Source organism: Microcebus murinus, chromosome 1, assembly GCF_040939455.1.
Source record: "Microcebus murinus isolate Inina chromosome 1, M.murinus_Inina_mat1.0, whole genome shotgun sequence".
Classification (NCBI taxonomy): Eukaryota; Metazoa; Chordata; class Mammalia; order Primates; family Cheirogaleidae; genus Microcebus; species Microcebus murinus.
In genome coordinates, this window is record NC_134104.1 from 1,934,435 (window position 1) to 1,947,360 (window position 12,926).

Consider the following 12,926-nt stretch of genomic DNA (forward strand, 5'->3'; position numbering starts at 1 on the left):
GGCATATGGCGGCTGCTCACCAATAAATGAGCACATGCCCGAGGCCATAGCCAGGGGACCCCTGTCACTTGGTCCACCGAGAAATGCCCCGTGAGGCCAACAGCTCCTGGGGAAGGCCCGCACCCCTCCCGTCCTCTACGGAAAAGCAGAAAGTGGCCAGTGCGGCGGGGGCGTGGGGCGCAGACACGCGGGCACCGCTGGCGGGAAGGCAAACTGGCTCTGCGGCCGTGGAACATGGGACGGCGGCTCCTCAGGCCGTCAGAGCTGTCACGGGACATGGCAGCTCCACATCGGTCGTGCGCCCCAAAGAATTGAAAGGAGGGTCCCACAGAGACGTGTGACCCCGCGCTCACAGCCGCAGCACTCAGTCGCTGCAGCGTGGAGCCAGCCCGAGGCCCTCGCGGAACGTGTCACGCGTGCGCCGGCGCAGCGTGCGGGCTCACGGAGGGACCGAGTCTCTCACGCTGCGGCACGATGTACTGACAATCAATTCTGTCAATCGCAGTGCACAGACTTTTTGCAATTTAAGCCCGATCCGCAGGACTCGCCACCACAAGCCACACCAGTTTCAGGGTTACTTGTATTTATTAGGAAAGAGAAGGGGAAAGCAAGGGGATCACCCGGAGTACAGTGAGAAAACAAGCAGCGAGAAGCACCAGTCATACCACCGGACCCCGCCGGCCCCGGCACCGGCGCCAGTCGTCACGGGCAGTCTCCGGCAGCGTAAAGACAGCAACGCGCTGGGACATCGAGCAGCCAGGCAGCCGCACGCCGAGATGTTGGACAGCAGAGCGGCGGCGGCTCGGGGACTTTTATGCTGTTTGATAGTGGTCTGAACAAGAAGGCTCAGAGCCAAAAGAGGCGTATGCTCTGGTCACGTGCGGTCCCGGATCTGGCCCGGAGCCAGGGCGTTTGTGACTGGTCTCACACAACAGCTATGGGCATGAGTCTAGGGTAAACACTCGCAGACAGCCCAGGGTAAACAGTCCCAGGCACACAGCCCAGAGCTGTTAACTCCCATTTCCTCAAGGCGGATGGGTGCACACCTTGAGCCTCACAAGCTTATAGGCCCCGAGCAGGACTTAACATTCGGTACCTCAGTACACGCGATGGGCCTCCAGGACCTTCTGCTGAGCGACACAAACCCATCCCGAAGGGACAGACACCGCAGGCCCACCTGCATGAGGTCCCAACAGTCATCAGAGTCAGGGGCGGAACGTGGGGTGCCGGGCGGGGGAAATGAGGTTCGGTCTGGGAAGAGGAGCAAGTCCTAGGGATGGTGGGGGTGGTGGCTGCGGGACCATGCAGATTAACTTAAATACCACTGAACTGTGCACCCAAATATTGTTAACATGATAAGCTTTATGTGTATTTTACCACAATTACAAAAAGGCAAAGACAAGATGGCGGCTCCAGCCTGATCGAACCCCCACCTCCGTGCCCCCCCAGGCTTCATAGCCGGGGCTGGGTCCACCCAGTGCGGGCAGGTGCGACATCCACCTCGAGTTCCAGGTGTCCCATTGAGGCTTGGGGCCTTGCCTGTACCCCAGCCGGTAGCAGGCCTGGTCCCAGCCAACCCACCTCATTTCCTCCCCTCCCACCACCACTGGGCGGCCAGAGACCTGCTGGTGCCTGCTGCAGGACCTTCCAGATCCTGGCCCACAGCTACCTGGTCCACCTGGCAGAAGAGGTGCGGCTGGGGTGTTCGGGCGCCATTCAGCTCACAGAAACCGACTCTGTGCGCCAACGCCAGGCACCTGCTGGGCAGAGACACAGAGCCCTCGGGTCAAGAGGGACAGGCTGCCAGAGACTCGAGTTCCCGTGGAGCAGGAACCAGAGGCGCCAGGACTGGCTGAGACATGAGGCCAGGTGAGGGCCAGGGGACGCACATGCACCAGCCTCCGCTCCTGCCTCCGCCTGCAGCCCTGCCTGCCCCTTGCCTACTGCGCAGCCAGGAACACGGGCACGGAGGTCCCTTTCCTCAGCTGTCCTCGAGTGGCAGGTGCCCACGCAACCAGGGCCTGTGCCCGACACAGCCAGGTGCAAACTGGACCAAGCCCAGCAGCTGGCCACGTGGGCCACAGCACCGTCTTCACAGACCAGCCCCCACGCTGCAGCAGCCACTGCCACCGGGCAGGGAGCCTCCCAGGGGCTGGCCCAGCCCGTCTGCTCAGGCAGTCAGACCAGAAGGGGAAAGGACACTCCACATTAGGTGACGTGTGCATACACACCCCACTTCCATCCAAGACGTTTTCTCCCCAAACACCCCACCCCGCACACACAAAGATGAACACCCCGCACGCACAAAGATGAACGCCAGCACTACGTCATGTAGTTTATTTTTCCTTTCCACACATCTTCTCCACGGCCTGTGACCTCTGCCGTCGGTATCCGGCAGGTCGGTTACAGATGCTAAGCGCCGGCAGCCCCCTTCCTCCTGAGAACCCAGGGGACCGCAACTAACCTAGGAACCCCGTTTACACTCCGCACCCGGCGGTTCCAAGCCGAACACGCAGCTGCTGGAAGTGCCGGCTGGAAGCAGCATGTTCTCCATGGCTAAAAGGACTGGCTGCGACAGAGAGCCCCTCACTTTAATGAGCACGAGCTTACCCCAGATACAGAATCAACCTTTGTCTAGAAACGTGGTATCTCTGGTTTCCTGATTAGACTTGTAAATTTAAAATTTTTTTTCTTCCAAAAACTGAATAACTTGAACCATCACCCTACGCCTGCAGAACAGCGTTTCTCTGCTGATTCTCGTCCCGGCAAGGCAGCTCGGACGTACATTCCCAGGAGATGCGCAGCCAGGCAGTCACGCGGCTCAGACCAAGCCATCGGCCGCCTGGGCCTCCGCGCGGGGAAGCCGAGTCAAGGACGGTGTCTCAGGCCACCCCACGTACCCACACCCCCTGCTTAGGTAGAAAAGTGAAGTCCTGCCATGTTCCCAGCTGGACGGAGATTGGGCCTCCAGCTCAAGGCCAGGTGGGTGGGGGTTGGGCCCACAGCCCTGAGCGGGGCCCTGCTGTCTGCATTACTTTCCAGTGAGTTCCAGCACCTTCTTCACCATGGCCCCGATGCCATCGTAGATGTGGTGGAGGGCGGTCTCGCACATGAAGGCCGGGGTTGTGACCACCTTGTTCTTCAGGTCCACGTGAGCTTCGTGCGCAGAAGTTACGGAAAAACAACACCCGCCAAGGACAGAGGGGATCTAGGCAGGAAGCAGCAGCCCCTCGGCGATCCCTGGGCAGCGCCTCCTACTCGCGTCTCGGCAGAACTCGGAGCAGAACTCCTTCCCCGGGCCACCTGAGTGGGCAGGCCCCTCCCTACACTGCGCTGCCCAGTCAGACGAGACAGGCGCACCTTCCGGGTCTCGCGCCGCACAGGAGGCAGCCTCCACCCCGGGCAGTGGGCGCTGCCTCCGGATGCACGTACGCCCGCACCCCCCAGGGCTGGCACACGCCACCCTGGGACCGAGCAGTGGCAGCACCTCCACTTTCCATATTAGGAGCTAACCCTGAGGGAGCTGGGTCAATTTCAGCCAAGGGCCAACCAGCCACAGACCGTCGCTCTCCCCCGGGTCCTGCAGACACGACCGCAGATCCCGAGAGCAGCCAGAGGCCCTGCGGGCCTTCCCCATGGAGGCTCTCAGCACCACGGCCACAGCCACGCCAGCCTTCCCCGCGCACAGGGCCCGCTCCGCGGGACGGAGCAGGGACGCCAGGCTGCTGGGACGGGCCATCCCAACTGGCCCGAGGAGCTTCCACCAAAGCCAAGCCAGGGCGCCCTTGCCGGCACTTCCTGCGCACTTGGCCTGCGTCCCTCACGTCCACTCCCCTCCCCCCAGCACCCTGCCGCTCCCTCAGGCCCGAGCCTGCGCTGCCCCCAAGGTGAGACCGGCCAGCGCAGCTCCTGGTGAAGAAGTCACCTGCCAAGGCTGCCCTGGAGGAGCGTCCCCAACACACGTCTCAGGGACAAACAGGCACACCACCGGCCTGGTCCCGGCCGCCAGAAAGGATATGGCCACTCCCTTGACACAGTGCTTGGCGCCCAGGGCCTTGATGGCCTCAGCGGTCCCAGCGTAGGGCCACTTGCCACCCTCCTCCTGCTCGTGGCCCACGGTGACCTCTACGCCTCTGAGCACTTTGGCCGCGAGGACAGGTGCAATGCAGCACAAGCTGAAAGGTGCAAAGAGTGCAGTCAGCGCAGAGACACGTGGGGGCACGGGGACACAGGTGTGGTCGGGTACAGCTCCTCGGAGGGGCGCTGAGAGCGAACATGCGTCAGACGGGGCCGTGCTGAGACGACCGAGGGGGGGGGTGTGGGGAGGGCTAGGCGTTAACAAAGGACTGTCGGGGGCCCTTCTGGAAGCCGAGAGGATGACAGGTCTCCCCAGGGCAGTGGTGACATCAGAAGGAAGGCAGGCTCCCCCACAGCATGGGATTTCAGGAGCTGGAGGCAGCAGTGATGGCATGTGAGCCCCCCAGGGAAAGCGCTCCCGTTCCCAGGAGCACAGGGCCCAGGGCTCACGGCTGCGGCTGCCCCTGAGCTCCACCGGCCGCCGCCCCGCTGTAAGCGACCCCTCCCCAAGGCCCGGCTGTACCTACCCGACGGGCTTCCTGGCTGCGTGGAACTCCTTCAGGACACGCTCGACGTCTCTGTTAACTCGGCAATCTTTCCCGTCCACAGCAAACGTGCTCCTGCCGAGAGAGGAGGCCTCTTCAGACAGCGCCGCGCTGGCGTCTGCTCTCCCGGGCACCCCCTACCCCGCCACCCCAGCTCTGAGGTCTGGCTCCACTGAGTGCTAAACAGCTGTGGTGAGTAACACGTGTGTGGGTGCCTGTCTGTGCGTGTGACTTTCCATGTAATCACTTATCCGATTTTTTCCCGTTTTTAGGCAGGAACAGCACAGAAAGTGGAGGGATGTCGAAGGGGGTGGCAGACGGAAGGCGCTGGGACACACCCCGTGGACCCTCCAGTCTGCTAAGTCAAGGGCGGCGAGAAAGCCAGACAGCAAGCAGAGGCTGCAGGAAAAGAAATGCAACGGACCCAAACACAGAGGCTGTACCCACGCCAGCGACAGAGACGCCAGCTCACAGACGCCCTCCTCACCACGCTGCCTGAGGCAGGAGCTGCGGGGGTGGGGGACAGAGCTACAATTTAGCACACCCCCAGATCTACCAGTGCACAGGAACTCTGCTCCTTGGGCTCTGCGCTACTTGTCCCCCCATTCCAGCATTTTTGTCCTGTGTTTGCTTGCAAAGGACTGGGACCCTTTTGGGGTGATGGAAGGTCACCGTCCCCATGTGGAGACTGCTTCAGGGGTGCACAGGACCCACAGTGATCAACTGTGCACTTTGAACAGGTGTACGTCAGTCACACCTCCAAAACGCTATTGAAAACAAGATAACAGGAAATGCCCTGGGTGGCCGTCAATAGGAACTGGTTAAACAGGTCGCAGTTGGTCTACACAGGGGACTTCTGTGCTGGCCATCTGCAAACTACACTGGCGAGTAAAACACACAACGCACAGAACGACATGTGTAAGATGCTGCTACCTGGTTAATTTTTTTGTTTGTTTTTTTGAAACAGAATGTCAGTCCATTGCCTGGACTAGAGTGCCGTGGCGTCAGCCTAGCTCACAGCAACCTCAAACTCCTGGGCTCAAGCAATCCTCCTGCCTCAGCCTCCCGAGTAGCTGGGACTACAGGCATGTGCCACCATGCCTGGTTAATTTTTTCTATATATTTTTAGTTGGCCAATTAATTTCTTTCTATTTTTAGTAGAGACGGGGTCTCGCTCTTGCTCAGGCTGGTCTCAAACTCGTGACCTCAAGCAATCCGCCCACCTCGGCCTCCCAAAATGCTAGGATTACAGGCGTGCGCCACTATGACCGGCCTACCTGGTTACATTTTAACATACCCATATACACAGAATCTTCTAGAAATAAACAGAGAGCTGTTAGCAGTGGCCAGGAGAGTTTGGGGTCAGAGCAGGAAGGGAACCAGACCCCACATAACTGACGGCATTGCTGCCGCTGGTGCAGCCACGCTGACCCGGGGAATGGCAGCCGCCGCATCAGAGGCGCCCGGCCACAGCACTTGTCCTCGGAAGCCGGGGCCAGTTTGTCCTCTGGAAGGGTGGGCAGGGTTGCAAGCAGTGCCCAGGAAGGACACGAGGTCAGATGCACACCTCTTGGGTCCGAAGGCCCCGGTCCCCGAGTGCTGCGACAGAGCCCCACCACACCACGCACGCACCCTGACACGCCCCACGCCCTGCTCCTCGGGTAGCAGGTGCAGATGGTCTGCGGGCCGGGACACGGAGCCCCAGCAAAGCCTCCCACGGCCCTCTCCCCTCCGGCAAGGCGGTCACGGCCAAATGTGAAGCAGAGCAATTTGAGCTCACTCAGCTCACCCTTTCCACAGGGAAACCGCCTGGAGAGAAACTCCGGCCGTACACACTGCCGCCCGTCCTGCTGGCGGCTGGCGGAACCACTGGAGAAAAGGACAGGGCCACGCTAGCCTGGGGCTCAGGCAGCACCGAAGCCCCCTGGCTTTCGGGAGAGGAGTGGACTTGAGGCAGGAGCACGGCGTGGCACTGCCAGAGGGGCTGGGAAACAGCCAGAATTTGGCGGGAGGAGGGGCCCTGACACCCGCAGGCCTGAGGCTTCTGAGTAAGGGAGGGGGTGGTCAGAGAAGGAAGCGCCTCTGTCCCTCCCCACCCTGCACAGGACGTCCGGAGCGCAAGAGCGGCCAGCCAGGAGATTGCTGTGCTGTTGCAGGTGGAATAAAGGTCGGCTCATCAGCTGACCACGTGGGACAGGAGGGACGAAGTCAGCACACAGATTCAAAGCAGGTGGCCTGCCCGCCCTCATTCCTCCCCAACTTGGCTGGAGGAGCTGGTGGGGACAGAAGGGGACAGGGAGTAAAGGGGACGCCCGCTTCACAATGCTAACAGGAGATTCTGACGCGGCCCTCAGCGGGCAGCAGGGAAACACAGGCCAGAAGCCCTTCAGTCTGTGATCTAGGTGTGGGTGCTGCCCGCCCCGCTGCGTGGACGCCGCACACGGAGGGGAAGGTAGAACGGGGCGCCGGAGCAGCAGGGAGGGCGCAAGCTGGGAGGGCAGGGACGGGAGGGGTCTGGGACGCCAGAGGGGAAGGAAACAGGGGATCTGAAACCCAGAGGCCGTTGCTGTGTGGGGTGCCTGCCAGCCCCCCACAGTGCCTGGTCCAGTTACTATGGAAACAACCCAAACAGCAAAGCAAGGAAGGCCTCCCTTCCTCCTGTCGAGACTGAGGCCAAGACCACCACTCCAGCTCTCTAACGGGGAAAGCAACCTTTTGTGCTTCAAGGTTGTACGAGAGAACTGGTATCTGCAAAGAATAAACGCCAGAGACCGACTCCACTGTGACGAGACCCTCAGCGTGGCGGGAGGAGAGGGAAGCCCACTCTGGCAGCCCACTCAGTACCCGGAGTGCCCCGAGGGGAGGCAGAGGACACCTGCCTTGCTGAAATGCCACCTGAGCGCCACCCAACAGTGGCTCCCGGTCAGGAGCAGGCACACACACAGTAAGACCCCAGACCCCAACGGCTGCTCCTGCCACCAGCCCCCCCCCAGCTGGCGCTGCCCGTGGAAAGCAGCACGAGACCCCGAAACTTGAATACACACAGGTTTTTGGCAGCTCCAAAGCCTCCGGGAAAGATGGCGGCATCGTGGTTGGCTGCGCTGAGCGTGGCCAGATCTGCGATCTTGCCCCGGGCGATCCTGGCCGACTCGGTCAGAACGTTCCTGGGAAAGCAGAGCCCGACAGAAAGGTTCAGTGAGCAGGCGCGGGACTGCGGAGCAGCACTGGGGACGCTGCCCGCAAAGGACACGTTCTCCGCACAGCTCTCAGCTGGCAGGGACAGTGCCCACGTGGCAGGGACGTAACACTTCCAGGTGAGCACTGGGAAAGACCAAACCGTTCTAGCAATTCTCAACCCACACAGAAGGCCACTAGAGCAGCACGTCGGAACCTATGCTGGACGGCTCAGCCTTCTGCACCGGTCAGGGCCACCAGGGAGAGGAAATCCCTCCAAGTCTCTAAAGCAGACAGGACCCAGCGCGCCCCTCAGGATGGGGGCACAGAAGCCACTGCTCACAGTAAGTGAAGCAACCCAGGGTCACCCAGCAGGACGCTACTAGCAGCCTCGGCTTAGGGGACAGAAGGAGCAGTAACAGGCTTCAGGAGCCAGTCGCCCAGGCAGAGGAAACCACAGTCCCCGGGAGACAGAGCTGCGGTTTCCTTCTCTGGTCTCAAGCCCCCAGCTCCTCTCGCTGCCTGAAGCCAGCTGGAAGGCGCCGGGAAGCACCCTGAAGGGCTGCCACTCTGCAGTGGGAGCAGGACGGGCAGGGGGAGAAACAGATCTCGGGACATGGCCAGGACCACACACGCCTCAGTCACGGAAGCGCTGCTGGGACCAGCTGAGACTTGGCACCCTGACATGCACTCAGGCGGATGACCCATCTGAGAAAGACCATCTTTGCCCAAAACGAAGGAGTGAGCAGCTCTGCTCAGCGGGAAGTCACGTAGTCAATATTTTCTCTTTCTGAAAGTACTGGAAGGCAGGAAATATTCCGAGCCAAAGCGGCATCACTTCCAGAACAGCCGCCGGGGGCCTTATTTGAACACACAGATTCGGGCACCCGTTAAAATCAAGCCAGCGATGAAGGCTGCGCAGTGGGAGGTGGGCAGAAGTTCCAGTCCTGTCTCCCACCTGGTCTCGCTCTCAGAAGGCTGCCCCTTGGTGTGGTCGATCACGTGCATCTGAGGGACGTCAGGAGCAAAGATCTGGACCTCAGCCCCGCCACGGCTCAGGTGTACCAGTATCCTGCACAGGAGAAAACCAGAGACCACCCTTCGAAACCAGCTCCCTCCAGGTTTGTGTTAAGGCAAACTTAAAAACAGGATTTTAGCTTAGTGCCAGGAGTAAATTCCTAATCCACGTAAATACCCTATTCACTTTTCAAAAAGGAATGGCTGGCCTGCTAACTCAAATGCCCCCAATCCCAATTCACTGTCACCTGGTGGGTTATGATGGACTCACAGAAGTAGTCTGGGGAGATCATCTGGTCCCAACAGTGCCCTGTGCAAGCTGGGACACGGCAGGCCGGGTGACTCAGCTGAGGCCACAGCCTGGATGCATTCGCCTTCCCAGGCGGCTGCCGAGCGCTCAGCCTTCACCCAAGGCCTGTCTGACCTCCCAGGGCCGCTGGCTACAGAACTCCGAGAATGAACAGCAGCGTGTGTGACATGCTCGGAGGAGGTATGTGAGGGGTTCCACATGACTTAGTAAGTTCGATTCATAGCCTCTCCAACTCCTCTGTCACAGGTGGTGGGAGAGACATGGAGACACCAGGACGACGTGAGCAGGCGGGAGGAGCTCCCTCTCCCCAAGGGCAAAGGACGGCTCCCACTGAGGACAGCAGCTGGCAGTGTGAGGGCTCACTCTGTGCCAGCTAGATCCCAAATGCCAACTCACGACAGCTCGCTATTCTCACCCAGACACAGGGGCTCCTACTGCTCCTTCCACAGAGGAAACTGAGGCTTGAAACACAGTGACTTGCCTAAGGTCACCGTTTCCTAACGGTGGTTCTGGTCCTTGGGTCCTGGTATCTGTAAGGAAGCCACCCAGGGACCCCAGACACATGCCTGGCTGGTCCACCTGGGCGGTCTCAAGCTATTCCGTGGCTGTCTCCTGACTCACAGGCCGTTTTCCCCCAAGCTCTAGTCACAAACCAAATCCTGGCCCTCTACCTCCTGGCTCCATCACTCCGAGGCTCTCTCCATGTCTAGAGACACGTCCAGATTGGGCAGGTGCTGTCGCCCTGCACAACCACTAGCTTCAGTCCCCTCTCAGCGGCCCGACACACCTGAACTACTACCTGCACCTCTCCTCTCCCATTTACTCTTAACCACACGGGGAACACAGTGATCTGGCATGTGCAGTAGGCCTGATACCCTACTGGTTCTGCTCACTGTAACTTGTGATGAAATGAAAACTCAGAGCAGCAGTAACTCACCGATTTCATAAGTGATAACCTATCTGCAACCCAGAACAGGACGCAAGGTAACCTTAACAACCTGCAGCTGAGAACTGAATGGAAGGAAATCAGTTCCTCTGCAGTCGAAGCATTCACACGCGGCAAGTAACTGCGATCCCAAAGTCTCTAAAACGTGTGTGTACTGAACACACTGAAGTGAAACGCCGAGTGATCGCCTCCAGATGAGAGTACACTAACCGATATTTAAAAGTGCTTTCAGTGTCCCCTGTTTTTGCCACTCGTTGTTGCCTTTTTAGTCAGCAATAGGATATTTAAAATGCGTGCTTTCTCTAACCGGTTCAAGGAAAGGCAAACTGCACGGGGAGGGGAGAGAGCCCTTCCCGAGCTGGCGCGGAGGACCAGCTGACCCTGAGGACTTACGCCGAGGCCTCGTGGATTTCGGTCCCGTCGTAGACGCCGCATCCAGACAGCACCTGGAGAGAAGCGGGAGCTGACGTGCGGGGAACTGACCTCGGGCGGTTGGAACTGACTTAGGGAGAAGACGAGGGCCGACCTCGGGGGGCGGGAACTGAGGTGGGACCGACCTCGGGCGGCGGGAACTGACCCAGAAGGAGGACCGACCTCGTGGGGCGGCCGGAACTGACCGGACAGAGGAAGAGGGCCGACCTCGGGCGGCGGGAACTGACCCAGAAGGAGGACCGACCTCGTAGGGCGGCCGGAACTGACCGGACAGAGGAAGAGGGCCGACCTCGGGCGGCGGGAACTGAGGTGGGACCGACCTCGGGCGGCGGGAACTGACCCAGAAGGAGGACCGACCTCGTGGGGCGGCCGGAACTGACCGGACAGAGGAAGAGGGCCGACCTCGGGCGGCGGGAACTGACCCAGAAGGAGGACCGACCTCGTGGGGCGGCCGGAACTGACCGGACAGAGGAAGAGGGCCGACCTCGGGCGGCGGGAACTGACTTAGGGAGGTGGGACCGACCTCGGGCGGCGGGAACTGACTTAGGGAGGTGGGACCGACCTCGGGCGGCGGGAACTGACCCGGGAGAGGAAGAGGGCCGACCTCGGGCGGCGGGAACTGACTTAGGGAGGTGGGACCGACCTCGGGCGGCGGGAACTGACTTAGGGAGGTGGGACCGACCTCGGGCGGCGGGAACTGACCCGGGAGAGGAAGAGGGCCGACCTCGGGCGGCGGGAACTGACCCGCGAGACGGAGAGGGCCGACCTCGGGCGGCAGGAGGCGGCCCGCCGCACACTCACCAGTGCGACCCTGGCTGCGGGTCGCGGCGCGGAGCCGTGAAGGGCGGCGCGCGGCAAGGGCGTCCGACCCCTGGGGGGATGCGGCCGGAGGCGGCCGGAGAGCGGCGCGGAGGCCGCGGCCAGTCTCGACAACCCCAAGGCCCTGGCTGCCGCCATAGCGGTGAGGACAGCGGGGGTCACAGGGTCAGGCCTCCGCCACCGAGCCTGCGCACTGCCCGCCTGCGCAGTAGCCAATGGGGCCCTGGGACACGCCCAACCCCTCGCCGGCGAGCCGGTGGGCGGGGCCACGCCTGCGCAGTTGCCATCAGACAGGATCAGCCCCAATCCCCGCGGGCGCGTCGGTGGGCTGGGCCGCGGCTGCGCAGTGGCCATCAGAGCGCCGGGCCCCGCCCGTCGGTACGACCCTGGCCCGCGTGGGCCGGCGTCCAGCTCCAGACCCGCGGCCGGGGAGTCCCTGCGCCCCGCGCCTGGTCGCTGCGGTGGGCCCCGGCGCATCCCCGCCGTGGAGGCGGCCCGGTGCCCCGCGCTGAACCGCGGCTCTGGACACGACGCCTCCGCGTGGCCACGCTTGTCGTCATGCCACCGCCCTTGGTGTAATGCCGCCCTGTGACGTGATACTACCACCCTTGACGTAATGCGGCCCCTTGATGTGGTACCGCCCTCGAGGTGATGCCGCCGCTCTTTATCGCCGCCCGTGACGAGATGCCGTCCCCGTAACGAGACAGCGGCGCCCGCCCCGCCCGGGGTTCCTGCCCTGGTCCTCCCGGCGGCCGTTTCCGGAGCTGGTCCGCCCCGTCTCCGGGAGCTGGCGGCCACACGCCCGCCCTGTCCGCGTGCAGCCGCCAGGCCGAGGGCCTTTCCCGGTCATGTGACTACCGAGGGGCCCCGCTCCTCCTCCTCTGTCACCCCACGGGCGCCCACTCAGCTGTCCGTCTCTGTGCAGGTGTGACACTTATCAAAAGGCTGAGGTGAGGAGGGGCAGCAGTGCACTTTGTTTGGGACAGGTAATAGCTCAGATTCTGTTTTCCAGGCTAAGATACACAGGGGACATTGTATAGGAACAAACACCCGGTGGTACCAGGGGCCTGAGCTCTTCCTTTCTACAAATACCTCCGGTCTGCAGGCCTCGAGCACATGCACAGGTGACCGGAGGACTCACAGGTTACAGGGTACACACACGTCCGATGCCAGTGCTGACGGTACACCAGGTGTCCCACGCACCACCCCGCCCTGACCCACTTGGCCTCCCACCAGCCTGGGAGGGAGGCAGGCAGGCAGGTACCAGCTCCACTGCCGAATGAGCAAGGGAGAGTTGGTGCCGCACAGGGACGTGTGGTCCGCACCAGGCTGGCCTGGCAGACAAGGCTCGCACGTGGTGTCAGTGAAGCCCTGCACGGGTCTGCCCAGTCCTGACTCGAGGCCGTCATGGAGCTGTGGGGACCAGGCACCCTTCCAAGGGCACCGCAGGGAGAAGGGGCTGTCCAGTCCTCTGCGTGGCCCCCACCGAGTGGGCACAGCAGGTCTGAGGGCACCAGGACAGGCGGCCCCAGCCTCCCCACCAGAGGTGAGAGAGGGCAGGTGTTCCCCGTCGCCACCCCGAGAATACACACAGGTTAAGAGGGCA

The 12,926-nt window shown here is 61.8% G+C and overlaps 1 protein-coding gene across 1 annotated transcript; it reads right to left on the bottom strand.

Moving 5' to 3' along the window:
* Window positions 1–2,322: 2,322 nt before the first annotated feature.
* On the bottom strand, window positions 2,323–11,843 carry GATD3 (glutamine amidotransferase class 1 domain containing 3). Its single transcript, XM_012779075.3, has 7 exons — window positions 11,303–11,843; window positions 10,463–10,515; window positions 8,755–8,868; window positions 7,667–7,786; window positions 4,605–4,697; window positions 4,019–4,175; window positions 2,323–3,160 (listed from the first exon to the last, which is right to left on the bottom strand). Exons 1-7 carry the CDS (start codon window positions 11,795–11,797, stop codon window positions 3,032–3,034), a joined length of 1,161 nt encoding a protein of 386 aa, XP_012634529.3. The 5' UTR covers window positions 11,798–11,843; the 3' UTR covers window positions 2,323–3,031.
* Window positions 11,844–12,926: the final 1,083 nt, after the last annotated feature.

What these genes read in the sequence shown, in the direction of transcription:
- GATD3 (XM_012779075.3), bottom strand. Translation starts at nt 11,797, where the DNA reads ATGCGCCGGGGCCCACCGCAGCGACCAGGCGCGGGGCGCAGGGACTCC. An exon ending in GAAATCCACGAGGCCTCGGC is followed by an intron (nt 8,869 to 10,462) that starts GTAAGTCCTCAG and finishes TCTCCTGTGCAG; the next exon opens with GATACTGGTACACCTGAGCC. An exon ending in TTTGGAGCTGCCAAAAACCT is followed by an intron (nt 4,698 to 7,666) that starts GTGTGTATTCAA and finishes CTCTCTCGGCAG; the next exon opens with GAGCACGTTTGCTGTGGACG.